At 38.8% G+C, this 23916-nt stretch overlaps 3 protein-coding genes across 8 annotated transcripts in view; 1 reads left to right on the top strand and 2 right to left on the bottom strand.

Moving 5' to 3' along the window:
- The window catches only part of LOC133516185 (protein MTSS 1), a 293191-nt gene that overhangs the window by 166879 nt on the left and 102396 nt on the right, over positions 1-23916 (top strand). The window lies entirely within an intron of this gene.
- On the bottom strand, positions 242-6838 carry LOC133516189 (uncharacterized). Its single transcript, XM_061848981.1, has 2 exons — positions 4318-6838; positions 242-862 (listed from the first exon to the last, which is right to left on the bottom strand). The coding sequence occupies exons 1-2, from the start codon at positions 5665-5667 to the stop codon at positions 836-838; spliced, it is 1377 nt and encodes a 458-aa protein (XP_061704965.1). The 5' UTR covers positions 5668-6838; the 3' UTR covers positions 242-835.
- LOC133516190 (phenoloxidase-activating enzyme-like) lies at positions 7767-21567 on the bottom strand. Of its 3 annotated transcripts, none has more exons than XM_061848982.1 (8): positions 21392-21567; positions 16681-16838; positions 16239-16417; positions 14664-14815; positions 14106-14268; positions 12610-12824; positions 12276-12430; positions 7767-11038 (listed from the first exon to the last, which is right to left on the bottom strand). In XM_061848982.1, exons 1-8 carry the CDS (start codon positions 21444-21446, stop codon positions 10781-10783), a joined length of 1335 nt encoding a protein of 444 aa, XP_061704966.1. In that variant the 5' UTR covers positions 21447-21567; the 3' UTR covers positions 7767-10780. The 3 variants fall into 3 exon arrangements, with proteins under 3 accessions (XP_061704966.1, XP_061704967.1, XP_061704968.1); XM_061848983.1 differs by lacking the exon at positions 21392-21567 and adding an exon at positions 20380-20507; XM_061848984.1 differs by lacking the exon at positions 21392-21567 and adding an exon at positions 20128-20310.

Here is a 23916-nt window from a genome sequence, read left to right as displayed (position 1 = left end):
AAAAAAAAAAAACATCATGGCAGAATTTTGCTTATAGGTTTTTTATGGATGAATGCCAAGACGTGCCATAATTTGACGTTTAAAAAAAAAAAGAAGGTTGCCTTACAGGCCTAGGTGTGTAAGGCTGTATGAAATTCCTTTACATATCATCTTCACTCATCGCACCTGATATGTAGTATTTCCGGACCTAATTTGAAATAAGTCATGTCAACATTTCATTACAAGTTTGAGAAAAATAGTGTCGGAGCTGTTATTGACGAACAGCTCAGCTGAGGGGTTGACTCTTCAAGAAAACTCCTGCTTCACGTTTACTTATTTTAATTTGCTATTTTACAAGGATTTAGGTATGTATGAGGCGGTAGTTGAGAGCCGTGTGTGGTTTGCGCGGTGAGTGGTCGCCGCGCTCGTGACGTCATACTCCGCAGTCCTCACCCCTCCGGAACTGGTTTGACCGCTGATGCGTTAACACCCTGCCCCCCTTGAAAGCTGCTGTTTTCAAGATCGTTCATGCAGGGGAGGGGGCACACTCGGTTGAGCGCTCTTCTGACCACGCCCTTCTGCGTGGTGAAATCTGCTACCCTGCAGACTCCGTCAGCTCCTGGATAGAGGTGTAGAGCTCTCCCAAGCCTCCATTTGAGTGGCGGGGTGTTCTCCTCCTTGAACACCACTAGGTCTCCAACCTTGAGTTCCTTCTGCCTCTGGCGCCACTTGGTACGTTGCTGCAACTCGGCCAAGTATTCGTTACGCCATCGTTGCCAGAAATGCTGGCGCAGCTGCTCGATCCTCTGGTACCTATCAGGGTTTTTAAGACAAACGGGGGGTGACGGCAGTGAAGTCATGGGCCGCCCCACCAGAAAGTGCCCTGGAGTCAGAGGGGAAAGATCAGTAGGGTCTGACGAGAAAGGAGTAAGAGGTCTGCTGTTTAGGATAGACTCAATTTGAGAAAATAACGTGCTCAGCTCCTCAAACGTCAGACTAGCATTACCCATAATTCGCTTCAAGTGGAATTTGGCCGATTTAACGGCTGCTTCCCAAATTCCACCGAAAGTAGGAGAGTAGGGGGGAGAAAAAATGAATTTTATGTGTTCCTCATTGCCAAACTCATAAACTGAATTTTGAGCGGATCTTAGCATTCTGGCTAATTCGTTATTTGCCCCTACAAAGTTAGTGCCATTGTCGCAATAAATTGTATGCGGTCTACATCTTCGAGCCACAAAACGACGTAAGCTTAGGATGAAGGCATTAGTGCTAAGATCGCTGACTGCTTCCAGGTGAACGGCCTTAGTTGCAAAGCAGACAAAAATATTTAAGTAGCATTTTGTTATGCGGTTACCCTTTCCCTTTTTACTGGAAATCATGAAGGGCCCCGCAAAATCAAGGCCGCACACCTGGAAGGGGTAAAACGAGGTAACCCTATCCACAGGTAGATTGCCCATCAGTGGCTTCATAGCTTCACCTCGAAGTCGTACGCATGTTACGCATTTATGAACGACACTACGCGCTAGAGACCGACCGCCAACTGGCCAGAATTCGTCGCGTATGGAGCTAAGGAGCAACTGAGGGCCAGCATGTAGTAGACGTAGGTGTTCGCTTTCCATCAAGAGCCGTGCAAAGTGATGCTTACCGTCCAATAGGACCGGGTGCTTTTTCTCGTAATTGCAATCGGCATTTTGTAAGCGACCACCTACTCTAATTACGCTGTCGCCATCAACAAAGACGGCTAACTGTAACAAATATGATTTAGTTTTAAGCTTCTTTCCCTGTAAAAGTGTAGATAATTCTGTAGCATAAGTTTGTTTTTGTGATAGTTTTACTAAGTAGGTTAATGCATTATTTAATTCTTCTAATTTTAAGGTTCCTTTTGTTTTAGTTTTAGGGTTTTTACAGTTGTGAATAAAGCGAAAGATATATGCTACTATTCTTTTTAATTTATTCGCCTTGGAATAATTTTCAAACACTATCAAGGGCGATTGCTCAATATTAATCATGGCAAATATTGAGCTGTCGCTCTGCTTTTTCCTTTCAGGTAAATTGGTATCTATAGAACCTATATTCTGTGGCCAGCTACTCTCATCATGCAGTAAATAGGATGGGCCATGCCACCATAAACTCAGTTCCGGCAACTGACCAGGTTCGACTCCTCGGGAGGCCAAATCTGCAGGATTTAAGGCAGTTGGCACATGCCGCCAGGAATCTCTCGTAGTTAATTCATGTATATCATTAACACGATTCGATACAAAAGCCTTAAACAGTTTTGGTTTGTTTCGTATCCAGCCCAACGCCACGGAACTGTCAGTCCAGAAAACCTTGCGATCCACAGTACAGCGCAATGCACTAGTGACCTTGGCAGCTAGCCGCGCACCTAATAGCGCTCCCGATAATTCAAGTTTCGGAATAGTCAATATTGATCTAATTGAGGCTACGCGCGTTTTGGCACATAAAAGATTAACAGCCACATTGCCAGCGCAATCTGTCGACCGCAAGTAGACACACGCTGCATAAGCTGTTTGAGAAGCATCCACAAAACAATGCATCTGAATTGAAGTGGGACTGGAACACAAAACGTGTCGAGGTACCTTTAGGCTTGCCAGAACATGCACGTTTGACAAAAATTTAAGCCAGATTTTTTTTACGTCTATTGGTACTTCATCTTCCCAAGATAATTTAAGAATCCATAGTTTTTGAAGCAATATTTTTAGCTTTATTGTGCATGCACTGAGCAAGCCCATTGGGTCAAAATATTTTGCATGTATTGGACAAAATTACCCGCTTTGTTATGGCACAGCTATTTTTGTCCAATTTCACTGAAAATTGTAAGGTATCATGATCAGGAAACCAAATTAAGCCCAATACGCTGGCCTGTTTATTTAAGTCTAATGACTGAGTTGAAGTACAGTCATCTTCGAAAATTTGTGGACAATTTGTTCTAAATTTGTGAATAGGGAAGCAAGCTGAGGCAAGCTTTTCTTTAACTAACTCGTAAATGTGCCTCAGGTTGCTTTCACTTTCAGCGCCACTAAGGAAATCATCGTAATAAAAATCATGTTTTATTATTTCGGACACTATTTTATCGGGACATTCATTTGCCAACTGTACAAGACACCTAGCGCTTAAGAAAGGCGCTGAGCTGGTCCCATACGTCACCGTATTTAGCCTAAGTACATCAAGCGGTTTGGTTTTATCGTCCCTCCAAAGGATTAATTGCAGATGGCGCTGCGATTTGTCCAAGAAAATCTGCCGGTACATTTTTTGTATGTCCCCGGACAAAACATATTTATGTTGTCGAAACCTGATAAGAATGTCAAATAATTCATCCTGTATAACGGGTCCTATATATTGAATGTCATTAAGTGACTTTTGTGAGCTAGATTTAGCACTACAGTCAAAAACTACCCTCAATTTTGTAGTTTCGCTGTCACGAATAATTGCGTGGTGGGGAGCGTAATAACCGAAGTCAGGTTTATCAATTTTACTCAAGTGACCTAGTTCTTCGTACTCCTTGATAAAGTCGCAATATTGTTTTTTAAGAACTGGATTTTTATTTAATCTAGCTTCTAAGTTTAAGAATCGTTTTTTAGCCATATTAAAACTATCGCCAAGTGCGGTTTCCGGATTTTCACGTAACGGCATTTTAACTAAGAATCGACCGTTATCTAAACGGCGCGTGTTATCTAAAAAGTGTTGTTCGCAAATATTATCGCTCTCGCTTTTAGTGACGTTCGGTAATGAAATTTCTTCAAGCTCCCAAAACCGTGTGAGATCATGTGAGATTTGTTTCGTAAAGCAACAACGCACAATCTCGTCCTCATCCGAATCAACGTCACTTACGGGCCCCGCGACCAACCAGCCTAGTTTTGAAGATTGAAGAATCGGCTTATTTGGTCCGAGTTCGATTTTATTCGACGTCGTGATACTAAAGAAAAATTCAGCACTTAGTAGCAGATCGACTTCAGAAGGACGATAAAAACCAGGATCCGCCAGCTGTATATCCGCAGGTATGTTTAATTTTGAGGTATCTACATAATTGTTAGGTAGGCTATCTATAAGATGCTCCACGACGAAACAACGAATATTAACTTCATAAGGACTCGTTAACGAACTTACAGTGAGCTCACATCGATCTGAGACATTAAATGATAATTTATTTAAGCCGTACACGCAAGCCGGTTTTTTGTTATTGTTAGAGAATCCTAACTTATTTTTCATGCGTTCAGTTAAGAAACATCTCTGCGAACCAGGATCTAACATAGCTCGAACAATGTGAGATTTGTTATTTTCAACGTTCGTTATTTTAACTAAAGCTGTGCACAACAATACCTCCCGATCCGCTATCGCGTTTGCGGCGCACGCGCTGGCCGCGCTAATGACGGGCGCCGGGCCAGCTGTTTTATTATTAGCCTGTAAGGATAATGATTGATTATAATTATGTAATAATGTGTTATGTTTTTCCTTACAGACCTGACACGAACCGAGGCGGCATTGCTCGACGTTATGACCACGCCTCAAGCAGTTCAAGCAAAGATGTAACTTCAAGGCTTCGCTTGACCTACTTTCGACGTTCATGTCCTTGAACTTGACACACTCCGAGATCCTATGCGCGCCGTGGCACACCGGACACGTTGGCGGTGGCGGCGCCTTACTAAAGTGTGTTTGTTGTTTGCGGGATGCAGTTGCAGCAGCGACAAACGCCTTAGTAGCCTTAGGCTGTAGGTATTTATTTTCGGCTGGTTTATCGCTCCTGCAAGCTACCATTGTTTCAAGTACATCGGCCCGAGTGCGCAAGAATTTCAAGAACTCGGATAATGCAGGCAAGTCTGTTAAGTTAGCCTTATATTCTTCCCACTTTCTTGACGTAGTGGGATCGAGTTTACTTGCGACTAAGTAGATGATTACGTCATCCCATGAATCAGTCGGGCGGCCTAAAGATTTAAGGGCGCTTAGGTTTTTTGTAATGTGATCAATAAGAAATCGAATTGACCGATGAGATTCTCGAGTCTGCGGATCTATGTTAAATAATGCCTTCATGTGATTATTTATAAGCAGATTTTTATTATCAAATCGTTCGCACAGTAATTGCCATGCCGTTTTGTAGTTTTTAGCTGTAAATTCAAGTGATTTTATTACGACACTGGCACTGCCCTCTAACGAGGAGCGTAAATAATGATATTTATTTATGTCAGGAATGGACTCGTTCACATGGATCATGGCTTCGAAGGTGTCGCGAAACTCCAACCATTTTAAGTAATTTCCGTCAAAAGACGGGAGAGAAATGGTCGGTAAACGAATTTTACTAACAGGGCCCGTCTCGAAAGTCGATTGGGCTGTTCGTGCACCCTCGGAACCACGGTCCTCATTGTTTGTATGAGAGTCAATTATCTCTTGCGTGGCTGAGATGAGAGAAATGAACTGCGTTTCTATGGCGTCCCTTTCTTCCATCTGATCATCTAACTTATCACTTTTCATTTCAATTTGTGTTTGAATCGAGTCAAATTCCGAAAATAAAGTTTGTAATCTAGCCAATCGAAGACTTAATTCTTTAATTTGTAATGAAGTTATGTTTGAACGATCTATTTTTTGTATATTAGAAAGATAATCCTTATATTTTGTTACACGACCCTTATAGGTGCCTCTTTGACGTATTAATTCTTTTAAAGTTTCCTCTGACATTTTAAGTTATTTACGAGTATCTAAACTAAACACACTAATTTAATCAAGGGCAAATAAATAATTAGACAGAATAACTTGTGCACTCAAACCCAATTAAAAGTCTTCACAACTGGTCCACCGGCACGTTGATTTGCAGCGAAGTAGGTAACGTGACGTGCACGTCAAGCTATGACGCGACGCGTACGCCGTGCACGACAACACTCACAGCTTGGCACAGGAATGAGCGCAGAACTCTCGTAATCACTGGAATGCACGGTTAGGACCGTTTGAGTTTAAAGAACACACTATTTTGCTGATTTAGGGAATAATCTAAATTATCTAAAAGATTGAAAATATATATTTTTTAACGTATCTCTTGTTATACTAGATTTAAGGTACTGAGATTTGTATATAGCAAATAATGTGTAGTTATTTTATTACCTTAATCAAGGTAGCTACCTAAAGCAAGATATGAAATGAAGAAGAAATATAAGATTTTGTAAGATAAATGCAGAATAAATGCAGTTGCTATGCAAAGCTGATGCAACACAAAATGGACGCTCGCTTATCGCACTGAGTAGATACACCTATTTAATGCTCGCAATTTACGTAGTTCATGAATGCAAGTAGGCTTTTCTTAACTTTATGCACAGTAACGAATAAGCAGCGATTTTGATAGCTATAGCACTGATTAATTATTATTTTATCACGAATTATGAGCACTTCAAGGTCTAGACAAAACTGAGGGCTGAGCACTATATTCACACAAATTAAGGGGAATTGATCACAAGGTGTTAAGGAAAATATAGGATGGGCTACTTTCCTGTATAATTGCGATGACGATCACTGGATGCAGGTGCAATTGTTGCAATCCGTCTGGAATATTCCGCTCGCCCGTCGATCTCCCTTTAGATTATGGTACGCGGACATTGGTACAGTCCGGTCACGGTCGCCAATTGTCGGAGCTGTTATTGACGAACAGCTCAGCTGAGGGGTTGACTCTTCAAGAAAACTCCTGCTTCACGTTTACTTATTTTAATTTGCTATTTTACAAGGATTTAGGTATGTATGAGGCGGTAGTTGAGAGCCGTGTGTGGTTTGCGCGGTGAGTGGTCGCCGCGCTCGTGACGTCATACTCCGCAGTCCTCACCCCTCCGGAACTGGTTTGACCGCTGATGCGTTAACAAATAGCATTATTGTTTTTACTATTTTCCTCGCATTCTTTCCATAAATTTTCACCGTTCAAACCTTCCCTGGACCTAGAAATATTCCATTACCAAAATTAGCCAAATCGGTCCAGCCGTCCGCGAACTTAACGAAAAGGTATAAATAGCAGCGGGACCGGGACTTAGTAAGAAAGTACATTTATCCGCACAATAAGGCATATTTCTTTCGTTAAAGATATAATTTGAATACTTCTTACTATGACTGTCACAACGGGCCGCCATTTGCGAACTAAATAGCTCCGCGGTTGTTGACGCCCCGCCCGCTTCGGCACAATGTGTGTGTGGGGTCATTTTGCAGAGCTAGTTCGACATCTATGTTTTTTATCAATCGCTGGTTTGCATGGTAATGTATATCATATATTTTTTTTAGGCTTATCATTCTGTTATTTTAGAAGTTGCAGGAGGGGGGGGGGGGACACATTTTACTGTGTCTCTCGCGCAAACAATTCAGTTTAGAAAAAAAATTATATTAGAAACCTCAATATAATTTTTGAAGACCTATCCATAGATACCCCACACGTATGAGTTTGATGAAAAAAAAATTTTGAGTTTTAGTTTCACTAAGTATGGGGAACCCCCAAAATTTATAGTTTTTTTTCTTTTTTTGTGTGAAAATCTTAATGCGGTTTATAGAATACATCTACTTACCAAGTTTGAACAGTATAGTTCTTATAGTTTGGAAATAAGTGGCTGTGACATAAACGGACAGACAGACGGATATGACGAATCTATAAGGGTTCCGTTTTTTGCCATTTGGCTACGGAACCCTAAAAACAGTACGGGGTTAACGTTGCTAACGCCAGCCAAGTGGTTTTCTATCCAATCTTAATTGAAAGAATGGCGATAATTCCTAGTATCATTTTATTAATGAGGTAATCAAGAAAAACTACATAATAAAGCTTATTATTTAATCATCAATTAATCTCATTAAGTTGTTAACCTACTGCATCAGTTCATTCTGCAATCTCCTATTAGTTTGACAAATGTGCAATTCCCAAGTATGTATCACAAATCTTATAAATATAGCCAAAGGGGGTACCTAGTGATTCTCCGAAAATTAATTCGCAGATTATCGATTCGCAGACTACGATTCGCCGAATATCGTTTCGCAGAGTGATTAATTTGTAGATGAAACTTTTGGTAGACTAACGTTACGCAAACTCTTGGTTCACATACAGTTCAGTACCCCTAGTGTAAATATTTTCGACAGCGAAACGTGACGTACGCGTTTGCGTTAAGTGTCATTTTGTATGAGATTTTTGACTTTCCAAAACGTCCCGCTTGGCGCGCTGTTCAAAAACCCATACAAAATGAGACTTAACGCAAACGCGTACGTCACGTTTCGAAATCGAATTTATTTACACATTTAATTTATTTTACACTATTTATTTACAGTTCGCTTCTGTGTAAATTAGCAGAACTATTATTACACGATTTTCATTTGGCAGAGTAATCTTTTCGTTTAAGGAATGTTTAGTCGAATAACGTTTCACATTTTATACATGGTTATTTCAACAAAAAAAAATTTACTAGAAAAAAGAACACGAACTCAAAAAGGATGAAATAAAATATTATTTATCCTTTTTTAAGTATAGGATGCGTTAAGTATATGTATAAAAAGTAAGTTATTAAGACGTTAACGAATATCTAGTGTCAAACTCGTGGTAAGCCTACAGTTGCACTACATCAAATTGGTGGCTTTCGAGAGAAAATGCTCGAGTTTCTTAAGAAAACATCCAAATCACCATACACATTCCATTAAAAACTGAGGAGTTCCCTCAATTCCTCATGGATTCCATGATCAGATCAAAACCAGATTAATATGGGACCACTTTGGAGGTAATAAAAAAATAATTACTCAAATCGAACCACGGGTCTCGGAGGAATCGGTGAACAAAAAAAAACATAGCCGCAACCGAATACAGCACCTCCTCCTTCTGGGAATGAAGTCGATTTATAAAATTTTTTGCTTCTACTTATTCAGCAATGTACCGAAAATGGCATGGGATTTGTTGGAAGGTCTATGGAGCCCTTCTCAAAGAGGGCTCCCATTCCTACATTCAATAAATGTGTAAAAAAACCTTCGGCAGTCAATAAATGCAAACAGTTGTTTGTACTAAATTTTCAGAATTTTTATGTTTTCTAATACTTGATAGACTAAAAACCTCACACAATTGCTTGAATTAATAATCATGTTCACATTTAGCTGTAACGAAACGCAGTTCGTTTTTACCCGTTCGTTTATACCGTGATTACTTCTAGTTTAGGTTTGAATAAATTTTTAACTTAAATATGAACAAAAGCATAGGTATTGTACAAACAGCAACACTCTTAAGTGTCCACCGATGAACCTTATGCCTTTTGTAATAAGGTCCCCGATGAACAGTTAGGCTACGTTCACACGGCGTCATTTTTCCCGTTTATCGTCTACGAGATTTTATCGAATATCGTAGTGGCAGCAAAATTTGTATGGCAACTCTGAAAATCGATCACATGGCGTCTATACGAGAAAATCTCATATTCGAGTAATTTTTTTACCGTATACCGTAGGGTCTTGGCACCGGGAACCCGAGATTGTCGGAACGATTTTATCGAACGCGATGCTCAGTGGCGCTTGTGTTTACGTTAGTTCGTTCACACGGACAAACTGATTTCTCGTATACGAGACGCGCGCGGGGTAGGCAGCCGGCAGTTGTGTTTGGAACGTCGTTTGCTAAGGTCATAATGGAGGACGGATTGCCGATTACGATCGAGTTATTTATCCATACGGGGATCCATGTCGGCGTGCACTCAACGACTGATGATGTGGTGGCAGATAATAGACGCCGTGTGAACGGCTGTCACGTATACGGGGAGACCGCATACGTGAAAAAACCGAGTGGACCTCGCACCGTGTGAATGGCCGTCCCGTATACGATGAAACCGTATGCGAGAAAATATCGAATCGAATAGTCGCCGCGTGAACGTGGCCTTAACAGTGTGGGCGATGGTACCTATGCAATATAGGTTTTAAATATCTGGGAGACCGCTCGTAAAACATATAAAACTCAAAAATGCGTGTTTTCCCAGAGATACAATCTAGCTAGATTGATTTTTCGCCCCCCATATAGCAAATTTCATCGAAATCGATAGAACCGTTAATCAATATTAATGCCAAATAATCATTTATTGTGTTTCGACCAATAGTTTCTCGGGTAATCGTGACAATTACTAAATGATTATTCTACGAAAAGTAAATATGCGTATTAATGTTCTGCGTATTGACTACTCGTGCAAACGACTTTTATGCGTAATGACATTCTGCCAATCGTTACTCGGCCAAAGAACCCGTCTGCGAATCGTTGTCGGCGAATCGAAAATCGGCGTATTGTTTGTCGGAAAATCAATAGGGCATAAGCCAAAGGACAGAGAGCATAAAGCTTATCTTGTTTAAAACTTTTTTACAAATAATCCTTTGTCAGGGTCAAAAAGTTGTTATTTTTTTTACTGTAATTGACAAGCACCCGTACAATGGTATTTACAATAAGTTTTGAACATTCCGTCATTGTATCGAAGTGAGATTCTGTCAATCTGCCGCCAAGGGGTGAGGTTAATTTTATTTGGGGCGTAGTGGCGTTATCACGTATTCTGTAGTTTTGTCGACGCGTGAAGTCATTTTTCATTTGTTTTTACAGAAATCATGTTAACTCACTTTCAATTTCATTTATGAATTTTTAGCATGCACTCGAGTTCGTACCTATATCTTAAGGGCAATCATAGCACCTGACCTTTACATTGTATTGGCCATCGGTACGCCGCTTATTAGAGGACAAGATAACTCAAAGATAAGCTATAGTAATTTTTTTAATTATGCAAATGTTGACCAATGTTATGGCATCAATGTTCTTATTCTTAAAGTCAGTCTAAAATTAAGGCTGAATATTGCTTCTAATCCATGGCAAGTATTCAAACACTTTGGTGTACACTCCAGGAATATTTTCCAGTCCACACGGCGTTGGGCCGAAACTGACGATGCCAACCACCTCGAACGTGGATCCCTCGGAGTACATGAGAGGCCCTCCTGAGTCCCCTTTGCAGGAATCCTTGCCTTTCTCGCCACCAGCGCACACCTGGCCGCCCCACAAAGTGACACGGCGTTTGGGCACGTTGTAGGCCGGTTGACATTCCTGATATGTATCAAATATAATAGATCTATAATAGATTTGTAACAGTAAAATGGTAATAGTATTTTTAATACAGTTGCTCAAAAAGTGCTACTTTACGTAGCTGTTTAGCGTGCGGAAAGTTGGATTTCGCGAACTAGTGCTTTTTACTTTTCCACTTGTTCCAATTCATGACTACTTATTGATGAGTGTTAATGTTAGTTTCCTTTAAAAGTCGTAATCAACATAAAAACCTACTGTTAATGTAAAAATAATAAATATAAACATATTTCATATTTTATTAATTACCTCTTCGTCATTATAACACTTTTTTTTTTAAATATTGAATATTGAAAATCCGTTCTTATTAAGTTTATCTGAATGGAACGGAATAGCTGCCGAAACGCCTGTCAAAGCAGAGGCGTTTTTTCTTACTGCAAGAATGTTTTAAGTTTCCAAAGGCAACATTTGATAGTGTTTTCAAACAATTTATATATACGATACACAAATAATCGTAAATAACGATACTTTGGTAATAATAATACTATAATATTTACAATTGTTTCTGTCTTATAGAACATGCATAAAAAAGTACTTGTTGTTTTTCTTATTTTTTCGCAACTGTATTAAAAAACGTCCTTCGATACACGTGCGGAAATGTCATTCTTCACTCCTCCCGAGTCTTGCCACTCGCCTACGGCTCGTGGCCCGATATCTCGGTACTCGTGAAGTAATGACATACTTTCCGCACTAGCATCGAAATGTACTATTATGATATAACGAAAGTTCCAAATTTTAAGGAGTTGCGTAATTTTGGTACAGTCAAGGTATTAAATATCGCTCTTATTGCCCATGCATTTAGGTAGTGTGTACACATTTTGGCACTTTGTCCGTATCTAAATTTAATACCTTGACTGTACGAAATATAGCTATTGTATTTTTCTCGTGCTAACCGTTTTCAAAAACTTTATTATATTACACTTTAGATTAATTAATTACCACATTACTTACTATAAAATGTATTTGATAATTTATTCTTTAACCGTACTTATTAATAGGTACTCTGTTCATTTAGTAACATGAAATAACGTAAATAACCTTCAATAGTAGGTAGTTAGCGATTCGTGCAGGTGAAATCGAATCAACAGCAATGGAATCTTGCGAAGTTGCATTGTGTCCTTGCTTATTACGTTATTTGTTTTTAGGTAAAGTACGTAGAATTTGGATGAAAGTGACGCTATTCTTACACGTAATACATTACCTCAAGGCTAATGTAAGGCAAGTCGACGTGTAGCTTAACTTTGCTGCTAGAATGTGTTTCATTGATGGCTCCCCAACCGGCTGCAAATAACCTGCCAGAGGACGGTATGCTGGAGCTTATATCCCTCGTTGGCAGGCAGATCGGCCGAATAAAATCTGAGAGTCAAAGAGAAGTTTTTAAACTTTACCTAGGTCAGTTTGTAGAATACGATTGTAATTGCTTCATCCACAATAAACTTGACTTTAAAGGCAATTTTAGGAAACTTGTTCGTACATATGAATATTGTTGTATACTTGTGCAGAACCTAAGGGAATATTCCAAAGGAAGTGTGTACCTGTATAGGGTGCAAGTTCTGAAAGTCTCAGCAGAGCGATATCGTGTCTCCTCAGCGGGTTACGTGGATTGTACTCAGGATGGGGAATGATGTGCTCAATAGGGATGATGACTGGGTCCGTGGTGCAGTCCATATCTCCCGGTTCTCCACCTTCTACGGGTACGCAGTCGGGACCGCTATTCGATGTGTCGTATTCACCCAGACGCACATTTGTTCTAAACATAAAAGTTATCATTTTATATTGCGGATCGGTTATAGTTTGACGTTGCGCTATGGGTGCTTGCCTGCATACCGGGTGTATCGTTTCGTTTGTAAATATGGTGGTATTTATATTCCTAAGCTGTAGAACATATTTCTAGTATCTTGCTATATTTAGCGATTTACAAATGCAAAGCCGATTACTAGTTCCTAAAATACTTTTTAGTTAATTAAGGCTAAGCTTACAAATACAATAAGTGGCGTGCGTAGTAGCTTTTAAGGTTGCAAAGTAATATTCTTCTATATAGTGTCTATTAACGTATTTCATATCTATCTTTACACGGCAGACGCAGACGGTGACAGACAACTGTAGAAAAAAATGCACGGCACTTGACTGGCACTGTCAATGTCTGCAGATATAAACCGACCTTAATTCTTGCTCTTTACGCACACCATACCATTGCTGCAGGATGTGCGAAAACTAATTTTCCTACTCCTCTACTGTTATCTGTCATTTATGCATTCATTAACACGAATATAAGAACATACATAAAAGGTTTCAAGAAAAGTCTATATTGTCTATTCCTCATAAAAGCTCTTGTGCTTTTAATCGCTATAAACGTTACTGCGATTAATGGCTACCAACCTAACAAAACCAAAACGAATACAGTTTTAAACTAAGTGCATTGCTGCCAACTTACAAAATATTCATTTGGTTGCATAGTAAAAATAATTACTTCACAAGTCAGAAACACGCATGTGACACCCGTAATATTGCAACACCCATAGACTACGAAGACCGCTTAGCGTTGCTTGTTAGTCTCCGTAGGCTACGGTGGCCAAAATTGAGAAAAAACTGTCCAAAAATTTAATTTAGTAAGTAGCAAGTACCAGGGCCTCATGAGTTACGAGAAGGTGTCGCTGACCGGCCGGCCGCGGCCCGGGGCGGGCCGGGCGCGTAACAAGGTATGCTCGCGCGTCTTGGCTATATACTTTTGCTTTGTTTAGTTTACCTAAATTAAGATTTATTTTTGTTGACTCTTAGGAAAAATATTGTATGCAACGTTGTATAAGTAGGTCAAAAATGCTCGTGGCGTATTCCTTTACAATGTTCGCCTACGCCTTCGGCTCCGGCTCACATTGTAACTCACGCCACTCGCCTTTTTTGACCCTTCTTATACAACTGTTGCATAAAATACTATTGCGTCACGGATGGCGAGAATAATAACGACAATGTCATATTCCAGCCAACGCTGTATTCGCGTAAAACAAACGCTAGTGTATATAAGGGGCCTTACGGTGTCCCTGCATCGAGCACTGTCCCCTTCACGCAGTGACCCGCCGTGAGCACATAACGCCCGGAAATAAGCACGCCACCGCAAAGCAGCTTGATCTTGTTGTCCTTTTTGTACTCAACGATCGCCAGCCATGGATACTGGTCGATTGATGTTGCGGTTCCGCCTGGAATAAGGTAAATAATTGAAAACATAGGAATACCGTTGAAAATAAACTATTACTGTAAATGGTTTGTGCTTGTTTAAATGTTAGTGTGACTCACGACTCACATTTCACAATAGTTCAAATTAGAATACTTTAAGTGTTCCAATAAAGCATTTCCTTGTTATATTTACTGTTTTATCGTAAATTGTTACGTCAAAGGGATTCCATAAACCTATTTGCATATCGGTTATCGCGTGGTTGCGATGACTCGGTATTCATATCCGGCAACTCGGCCTTTTGCTGTTAAAACCTAGGTTATTGTTAAAACCTAATATTTTTTTTAAATGAATCATCAGATCATCACAGCATTTGTTGGTTGATTAAGAGTTTGTATTTTCTTTTCAACTCTAATTTACCGGTAATCTTGTTTGCACTGCTTCCGTCCAGCCCACAACATTCAGTTCTAGGATCGGGCGGTGCCGTGGAAGGTTGACACAGACCGGTCGGCGGCGGTGGCCCTGGAGGTGGCCCGCAGCACACGTTGAAACCAGGGTTTGGACTTACACATCTAGACACCAGAAGACGTACAATATAATATATATATATGCATATAGCGTTTATCTTATGACCACTGCACTGACCAGACAAGTTACTTAGGTACCAAATGTATCCGTTTGATTGCCTTTAATGCCTGATAAAATCAAATTATTCCGATGCCTTTTTCTATCAGTATAAGAAATAACACTTAATCGTATGCCACCCATTTCACTAATTCACCTAGTATTGCACTAAATGCAGAATTGCAGCAAGGCCCTCAGCACACGGCGTAAGCGTAAGAGACGCGAAAGCGTATCGTAATACGTGCGTAGAACGAGAGCACTACGACCACCTACAACTTCAAACGAGTCCGCACATGAAGCGTCGTCGTAGCGTAGCGTATGACATTTCTGTCGTCATTACGACAGGCGTAGCGTAATACACGCGTAAAAAATAAAACTTCTAACATAATCAAACAATAAAAAAATCTTCATCTGACGAGAATGTAAGATCGTAGATACATCCGCCGAAGACATCTGACGCCAGTGACGCCATGATTTTAACTAATAGGATGCTCACCCTAAAGACCTAGTGTCACTACAAAACCATTCAACTCTGGAGAGAAACTACAGGCTTGAATCATTCCAAGGCGGTTATCAAGGCCTTCAGCAAAAAGGCGGCCTCTAACGCCTTAGCGCTGTCTAGGAACCAACTGCGCAACTTGGTAAGGGTGCTTACTGGGCAATGCGGTCTAAATGTCTGGGCAATGCGGGAATGAGCACATGCTCACTATGGGGAAACGTGACATGGGGCGGTGCAGACTCTGTATGGAGGCAGAGGAGACGCCTTTGCACATCCTCGCAGAGTGCCCTTGCCTAATGCGCACTCGTGACTCAATCCTAGGCAGATACATATTACGTCCGGAGGAGTTAAGGTCTCTCGAGATCAAGAAGATCCTGCAGATGTTTGAAGTTGCAGGTTTGGATCGAGAGTTGTAGGTGGCGATCACAATAGATCAGGAATGGTCGCAGTGATATATAGGCTGTAGAGCCTTACATAGCCCCTGACAAAGAAGAAGAAGAACTAATAGGATTTCACTTATAACACGATTACATACGCTTACGTGACGCTTGGTGCCCAGAACTCTACGCGGCTCGTACTCGTAACCTTTTTACGATTCGCTTACGCGACGCCTACGCTTACGCGCCAAGTGCTGAGAGCCTAAATATAATTATGCCCTTTACTGAAAACACTAATAGGGATCTTAACATTGCTAGGGCATGTTACCCTTCCAAATGAAAAGCGATATTTATTATCTAAGTGGTGTTCCAAATAATTAGAAATAGAGACATATGCTTGTACTTGTTTATGCTGTTATTATTCCTTATATAAGTGATTATGCTACACAAAGTGGAACATTTTGAGTATTTAAACAAAAAAGGCACTAATCTTACCTAATGCTGTTGACATAAGCTCGATCTTCAGCATTGACCGTAGGGGACTGCAACCTCTTCGCAATGTGATCACAATTGAAAACACTCATACACTGGCCCTGATTCCCCTCCGGTGTAAAACAAGTCTTCGGCCCAGGTGGAGGAGAAGGAGTTTGTTCAGTGGCTGATGGACAGCAAACCTGTAATACAATGACAGAAAGGTGGTTGAAAAGAAAATATCACTTTCAAGGCCAAATCTATCCATTCTGCAAGATCTTTGTCAATTTCAATTTTTTTTTTACTTTTTTAATCGCCCATTTTTTTTTATTCAATGCCATCCAAGAACTATTAAACCCGTTAGATTCACACCTACTAGAGATGAGTAGGTACAATACAAATATCTATTTAGCTAAGAAGATATCCCTTTTTTGCTTAGTGTTTTTAAATATTGTATTGGGTATACCTTAGGTATTGTGTCGATGAATCCACATGCTGACTTTTTGAGGAAGTTCATCTCGTCTGGCGTCAGGCGTGGTTTGTTCACAATTGCCCTGAGTGGGGGGCATTCCAATATACTCTTGCAGTCGCCCCTCTTGTTGTCAGCGGTAGAGCATTGTGATTCTATAAAAATACATTTATTTTTCAACCTGTCAATAGATAGATCTTAAAGTATGTCTGACTAACCACCATTTACATTACCAGCTAAGATTACCTGTCTCTCTTTTTTATACTGTGATCCTCTGCCAGAGCTATGACATAGTTTAAAATACTAAGTTGATCAGTCGTGTTCATCAGGTTTAAAATTTAGGTGCTTAAATGCACGTGCGAAATCTGCTATTAAAAAAACCAACCCTTATTAGTTACATTTTGTAAATTTAACCTAATGAAGAGACTAAAACAACCCGAAAGTGTGTTTTATGGATCGGAATAAAAGTGCTAATAATGTACATAAGTATAGAATAGGGCGGTCCAATAAAATTCAGTTCTATTATTTCACAAGGTTCTTCATTGTCCAAAATACACAGATATTATCCATACCAAAATTTAGAGCAATTAAACATCATTAAATGAAATAATTCTGCTGTACAAAAACGTATGAAAATTTATTGACCTATCAATATTTGATGATCATACGAACTTCTTGAAGTGAAGTTCGATCGATATTATATGAGTCACTTCATTTGAAGATATAAAGTTTCCCTATTGTACAGATAGCATCGCACACATTTAAGAGTAACTATTTTTGATTAAAACTGTGAAAACCAACTTCCGCCCACTTCCGCTTACTGGTTACCTGCGTGCGCGACCGCTGCGCTCTTCATTATTTTTAGAGAAGGCAGGAACCAAAACTTATATCTTCAAATGAAGTGACTCATATAATATCGATCGAACTTCACTTCAAGAAGTTCGTTTGATCATCAATTATATTTCGTCACTTCATTTTTCAGATATAATTTTATATTAACCATGTAGATGTTTAGAGATATAAGCTTTGGCTGTCTGAGTATCTGGTTTAAATTAAGACGTTCCTCCTAACTAGCACATGGACGTCGGGATGTCCCAAAGAGAAAAAAAAACTTCCCAATTTATATGCCATGCCAATGACCGCAGGATTTTTATTTTATTTACTGTACGTTACGTATACACCGTACTAACATTAGAAATATATTGTTAAAAAACATCATAGTGAGACACTAAAAACATATATCTTTCTTAGTCCGAAGTAAAATACTTAAGTCATTCGGGTGAAAATTATTTGTTAATGTTAACCATGGTGATAAACGGAAAGTTTTAGTATTTTATTTTATTTGTCTGACCTACTGTATTTGCAGTTAGGCTGTTACTCATATAAAGTAGCATTGGTATGAGATATTTATATTATAGTTTAATATTTCAAATTATTATATTATAAGTTAATCGCCGTGTATAAATGGCTAGAATTTATTTATTTTCAGGTGCTAAAGATTTATTTTGATCAGAATTTATTTATTTTCAATTTCTAGGGATTTATTTTGATCAATAAAACCGACATAGTCGTACAATAAAATCTAAAAAAAAATTTTTTTTTAGGGTACCTCCGCTACACGTAAAGTGGGGGTGAATTTTTTTTTTCGCTTTAACCCTAGAGTGTGGGGTATCGTTGGAAAGGTCTTTCAAAACTAATAGGGGTTTTCAAAAACCTTTTTTGATAAAGTGAATATATCCGGAGATAATCGCTCCGAAAGAAAAAAAAATTGTGTCCCCCCCTCTAACTTTTGAACCATAGGTCCAAAAAATATAAAAAAAATCGTGGAAGTAGAGCTTAAGAAAGACATTAAATGAAAACTATAGCGGAAATGATCAGTTTAGCTGTTTTTGAGTTATCGCAAAAAGTTTTCCCTTCATAGTAAAAAGACTTACTTTAATTAGGTACTGATTATGCAAATTGCCTATTTGTTTAACTCGGGTGAAAGGTACCGTTTCATCCCTTGGTTAACAATTTACTATACTTTAAGCTCCAGGTTAGCTTATTGTGACGGAAGAGTAACTACGGAACCCTACACTGAGCGTGGACCGACATGCTCTTGGCCGGTTTTTTCATTTAATACCGTACTATCGGTTAGGTGTAAGTAAAATTTGGATATATTTTAAGTGTTGGGCCATCTAAAATCAAATAAAAAGAAAGCCTCCCTCGGCTCTATAACAAAACATGATTCCCATTTTTAAGGCAATAAATTTACCACAAAATATATGGGTATTATGAAAAATGCACCAATATGAATGTCTAGGCCCTTTGTTTCGTTGTGCGTTATCCGATCTTTTGGTTCACGAGCAATCGCCGCGCCGGACGAAATCGGTGTTCGAAATACGAACAGACTTTCCTTCGTGTTGGTTCACGACCAACCCCCAGGATGATTTATTCCTTTGTTTCGTTGTGCGTTATCCGATCTTATACCTTCGTGTTGGTTCACGACCAACCCCCGGGCGAAATCGGTGTTCGAAATATGAACAGACTTTCCTTCGTGTTGGTTCACGACCAACCTCCAGGATGTTTTTTTCCATCGTGTTAATTCTCGACTAACCTCCAGGATGTATGTATGTTCTTCAAGTTGAAGGATTGCACAACGATTTTAAAAACAAATATATGTATATTGCACAACGAATTCAATGAAATCTCACAGCTAACACCATAGTAGGCAACGAAAATCGTTATAAAAAATGTGGTCTTGTGCCGAAGTGTTCGACAACTAGACTAACGTGTGGACGCTACCACGCACAAATAAAGAATGAAGAGCGCAGCGGTCGCCGCACGCAGGTAACCAGTAAGCGGAAGTGGGCGGAAGTTGGTTTTCACAGTTTTAATCGAAATAGTTACTCTTAAATGTGTGCGATGCTATCTGTACAATAGGGAAACTACATGGTTAATATAAAATTATATCTGAAAAATGAAGTGACGTAATATAATTCTGCTTTGCAGATGTTATTAAATTAGTTAAAGGTAACTATGTACAAAATATGCCGATCGAAAATTTTACTTTTTGGTTAATTTGTATTTATTACGGTTCCGTACCCAAAGGGTAAAACGGGACCCTATTACTAAGACTTCGCTGTCCGTCCGTCCGTCCGTCCGTCCGTCTGTCACCAGGCTGTATCTCATGAACCGTGATAGCTAGACAGTTGAAAATTTCACAGATGATGTATTTCTGTTGCCGCTATAATAACAAATACTAAAAAGTACGGAACCCTCGGTGGGCGAGTCCGACTCGCACTTGTCCGGTTTTTTTTGTTTGTATAAGATTATTGCAAATCACAAAATCATAGCGACCACTAAATCATTAGCAAATAAGTTCAAATTTGGCATATAGAATACTATTTCATAATAAAATAAAGGGAGCCTTGTGGAGATAAAAATTTAATGTATTATACTTACACGTATTTTTCTCCATACAAAGTTGGACCACCCTAGTATAGAATTGTGTCACTGTTTGTGCCAATATTTTGTCAGAATTGTAATTGTAATTCCAACTCTTAATTGTAATTCCAAAAGCAGAAGATACATTATTTTAAACAGTTAATAGGTAACCCGTTCCGTCTGTTATATATGTTTTCGGATGGCATTTAGTGCTAGCGTGTCGATGTAAGCTTTTTGAATATTTGTGATATATGTACATATTTCAGATACCTCTCCTTAAATGGACAATTCTGTGGCGTATACGGTCGATCATACTTGGCCTTCTCACCGAATGGTGGAGCCTGAAAGCTGTATTTTTAATTAAATATTTTGAAAGTTTACAATCATAACAGTTCCGGCTTATTTATGTTAATAACTACTTGGCCATGACCAGTTGACATTTAGGTATTTAATAATCTTTTATCATTTTCCTCGATGCAGACACACCTATTCATGCGTATGCGACATTCAATTTATACATATGCAGCACTATTATGTTTTGCTTTTTGTAGGTACTACCTATGTATGTATATTAAAGTTTGTTTTTATAAACATATACTTGTTCATACATATGTATGAACAAGGTCGAACTGCTATTCATTTAGAGCCCTCCAACTCTTACGGCGTTACTTATAAACGACCTATAATTCAATTAGCTATTAATAGTTTGTCTTTATCAAATTCTCTTTAGGAGATTAGCAGCGATATCAGAGTATTCCTGATTCCTTAATGCATTTGAAATACCTTGTAATTAGAAGGACTTCTGTAACAAGGAGAACCATGGGATAACCACAACGGCGAAGTATGTACCTATTTGAAAATTACGTCATTTTGCGGTTTAAAATAATAATTTTGAAGAGGGTTTTTTCCTTCCAGAACACAACATATTACGTTTCCATAAAGTCTGATTATTTTAATAAATCTTGTGTCATTTAAAGAAAAAAGAACCTCTAATCTTAATTCTCTAATCTAAATCTAATCTTTAATCTTTTTTCTTTAAATGACACAAGATTTATTAAATATATATATATTATAAACTCACTAGCTTTTCGGTGAAGGAAAACATCGTGAGGAAACCTGCATACATCTGCGTAGAAATTCAAAGGTGTATGTGAAGTCCCCAATCCGCATTGGGCTAGCGTGGGGACTAGCACATTAGAGGAGGCCTGTGCCCAGCAGTGGGACGTATATAGGCTGAATTATTTTATTATTATTATATATATTATAAAACAGGTTTACTTACGTCCTTCCACGAAACACAAATAAGCCAACGCCGGTATAAGCCATTTTGGTACCATTTTCACTTAGGCACAGTTCATTAACACTTATGTGCATTTAAGTATTTATAAGGAATGCGCCACAGACTTGCGCTGACCGCGCGGCCTCCGTGCAGATGCTCAACTGACCAGTAGCCAGACCAGATTGTGTTTGGTTCGTTGCCTCATACATAACATAACGCTTCAAACGACTTATGCGTTCATGATAAGTTGAACTTAATGCGAACTGTACAAAGTTGTATACAGTTTATAAGTAAGAAACAAATATCTCCTATTGATATGTTTGCCGTGTGGATAAGTGATTTTTTGTTATGTTCTAAGTAATATGCGTGCTTTTGCAGATATAGACTTAGTCGCGTATGTTCAAAGGTATATTTTGGTGAATATGGCGTTAATTGTATTCGGATACAGCAAGTGGAACTATTAAGTCAAAATTGGCTTTGGTCGATGAGTAACTCGGGGTTTTTGCGAAGGTATTATCATACATGTAGTGCATTCGGTAAACTTTCTTGAACTGCCTCCGCGTCTATAGTTGTGGCGTTAGATGAGGTCATGTTCACTTATCCACCCATGCAATATTATTATTCAAACTTAATCCAATGCTAATTAGATTGTACTTTATATATTAGCTATAAACATGAATAAACAAAGCTCTGGGGTACAGTAAGGCAAATTTGGAGTAAATGCATATTATTTAAAGCCCGACCAGAAATATATGATCATTGTCAAGAGGGCGCTGTAATACTCATGTATAGGGTGACAGTTCAGTTTAGTATGAAAATAGTACATTTCGATGCTAGTGCGAAAGTATGTCATTACTTCACGAGTATCGTATTGGGACGAGTGAAGAATGACATTTCAGCACGTGTATCAAACGACGTTTTTTAATACAGTTGCGAAAAACTAAGAAAAACAACATATTTATAAAATATTATACTATTATTGTATGTCTTTCCCATCACGGAACAATGGTGTTCCGGACCTTTGGGAGGCGTGCGCGGAGCCGAAGCCAACACGTAGAGTCCCTTTTGACACTTTAATGAAATGTAAGGGGTACACCTAGCGGATGTTGCCCTTGCCCGTGTCATGGGACGCACACAGAGGCAGCACCCGCCAGGGTGTAAGGGCTATTTGAGAGTTAATGGAATCTAAAATGAACTGGGCTATTGGGTGAAAGCGATGAACTAAATACTGGGCTATGGGATAAAAAACCGGACGCCTGCCTGCCTAATAAAACGGTATTCAATTTTATTTCCGGCAGATGGTGACTCGCCCCCACTATTATTGTTATTATTTATTTTATTCAACAAAGTTCACTGTCTTCGAGATATTTGGCATCAAAGTTGAACAATTTTAGGCCAAAAAAACTGGTTTATTGGCCATAACTTCATGTTAATTAGTTTAAAGTTTAAAATTAAAATCTCTGACCAGCGGTGGCATCATGGTTTCATTTTTATCACTAGTCACTATGCCCGTCACTTTCGCGCTTACATACTTGTTAGAACGTGACAGGCATGGTGATTGATTATAAAGAGCCGACCATCTTAGCCCTACAGTTTTTAGAGATGCCAAAGACGAACCTAAATGTGTAGATTTCGTATATTTAAAATCCTTCAAAGCAATCTAGTAACGAAAAAAGTGTTTTTTTTTTACATTGTTAAAAAAAAATATATAAAAAATAGGTGTTAATTTATTTCAAAATCCCGCAGACCACAATGGAGATAAAAGATAGAAGAACTGATAGCCGTTTGTCTTATAATTCTATCTATATAGTACAGGAGACGTGTGAAAATTTGTATTGGGTAGGTCATACTAATTCCCACAAAAATGGGGATTGTTTTTTTTAGTCCTTTGTGGGTATCTTTTTGACATACTAAAAATCTAAAAAAATACACCAATGCAAAATGCGTTTTTTGACCGCCAAAACTTTTAACTTTGAACATTTTCGTACAGTATTAAAAATCGTGCGTAGTATCAAATCACAGGAAATTACATGGTGTTATTACTTCCTACAAGGCCTAGTTTAAGGCCACCTTGGTTGAAAGATCAAATGGCAGTCGCTTTCGTAAAAAATAGTGCCTACGCCAAATCTTGGGATCAGTTGTCAAGCGGATCCCAGGCTCCCATGCCGTGGCAGAATGCATGAAGACATGGAGAAAAAAGCCTTAATTTTTTGAAAATATAAAGAAATTATAAATAGGTGGAAGAAAAAAATGCAGTATTCAAAATCATTATTTTAGATAAGCGGATTGTATTTCGTAACACAAATGAAATATACATTTCTATAAATATAATATCAAAATACAAATGAAATATAAAAATCTAAATCTAGTAATCTTCGGTTTCTTCTAAATCAGTTTCTTTTTTACACTATTGGTGCAATCGCTACCAGAACAGTTAAAACATAGTATATTTAATAAAAACTCTAGTGCAGGGCTCAATTGGCATGTTATGGGCTGGAGTTGGTTTTCTACTTTTTTTCCAACCCTGC

Source organism: Cydia pomonella, chromosome 3, assembly GCF_033807575.1.
Source record: "Cydia pomonella isolate Wapato2018A chromosome 3, ilCydPomo1, whole genome shotgun sequence".
NCBI classification, from domain to species: Eukaryota; Metazoa; Arthropoda; class Insecta; order Lepidoptera; family Tortricidae; genus Cydia; species Cydia pomonella.
Note: the sequence above shows the minus strand (reverse complement) of the source record. Positions and strands in the feature narration are given on the sequence as shown.

Excerpts from the sequence above, each read along its gene's own strand:
- LOC133516189 (XM_061848981.1), bottom strand. The coding sequence starts at position 5,667 with ATGTCAGAGGAAACTTTAAAAGAATTAATACGTCAAAGAGGCACCTAT. Across the intron at positions 863-4,317 it reads ACGCGATAGCGGATCGGGAG|GGCACTTTCTGGTGGGGCGG; the intron begins GTATTGTTGTGC and ends CTCTGACTCCAG.
- LOC133516190 (XM_061848982.1), bottom strand. The coding sequence starts at position 21,446 with ATGGTACCAAAATGGCTTATACCGGCGTTGGCTTATTTGTGTTTCGTG. Across the intron at positions 12,431-12,609 it reads AGAACTTGCACCCTATACAG|ATTTTATTCGGCCGATCTGC; the intron begins GTACACACTTCC and ends TTTGACTCTCAG. Across the intron at positions 11,039-12,275 it reads TGCCTTACATTAGCCTTGAG|GAATGTCAACCGGCCTACAA; the intron begins GTAATGTATTAC and ends GATACATATCAG.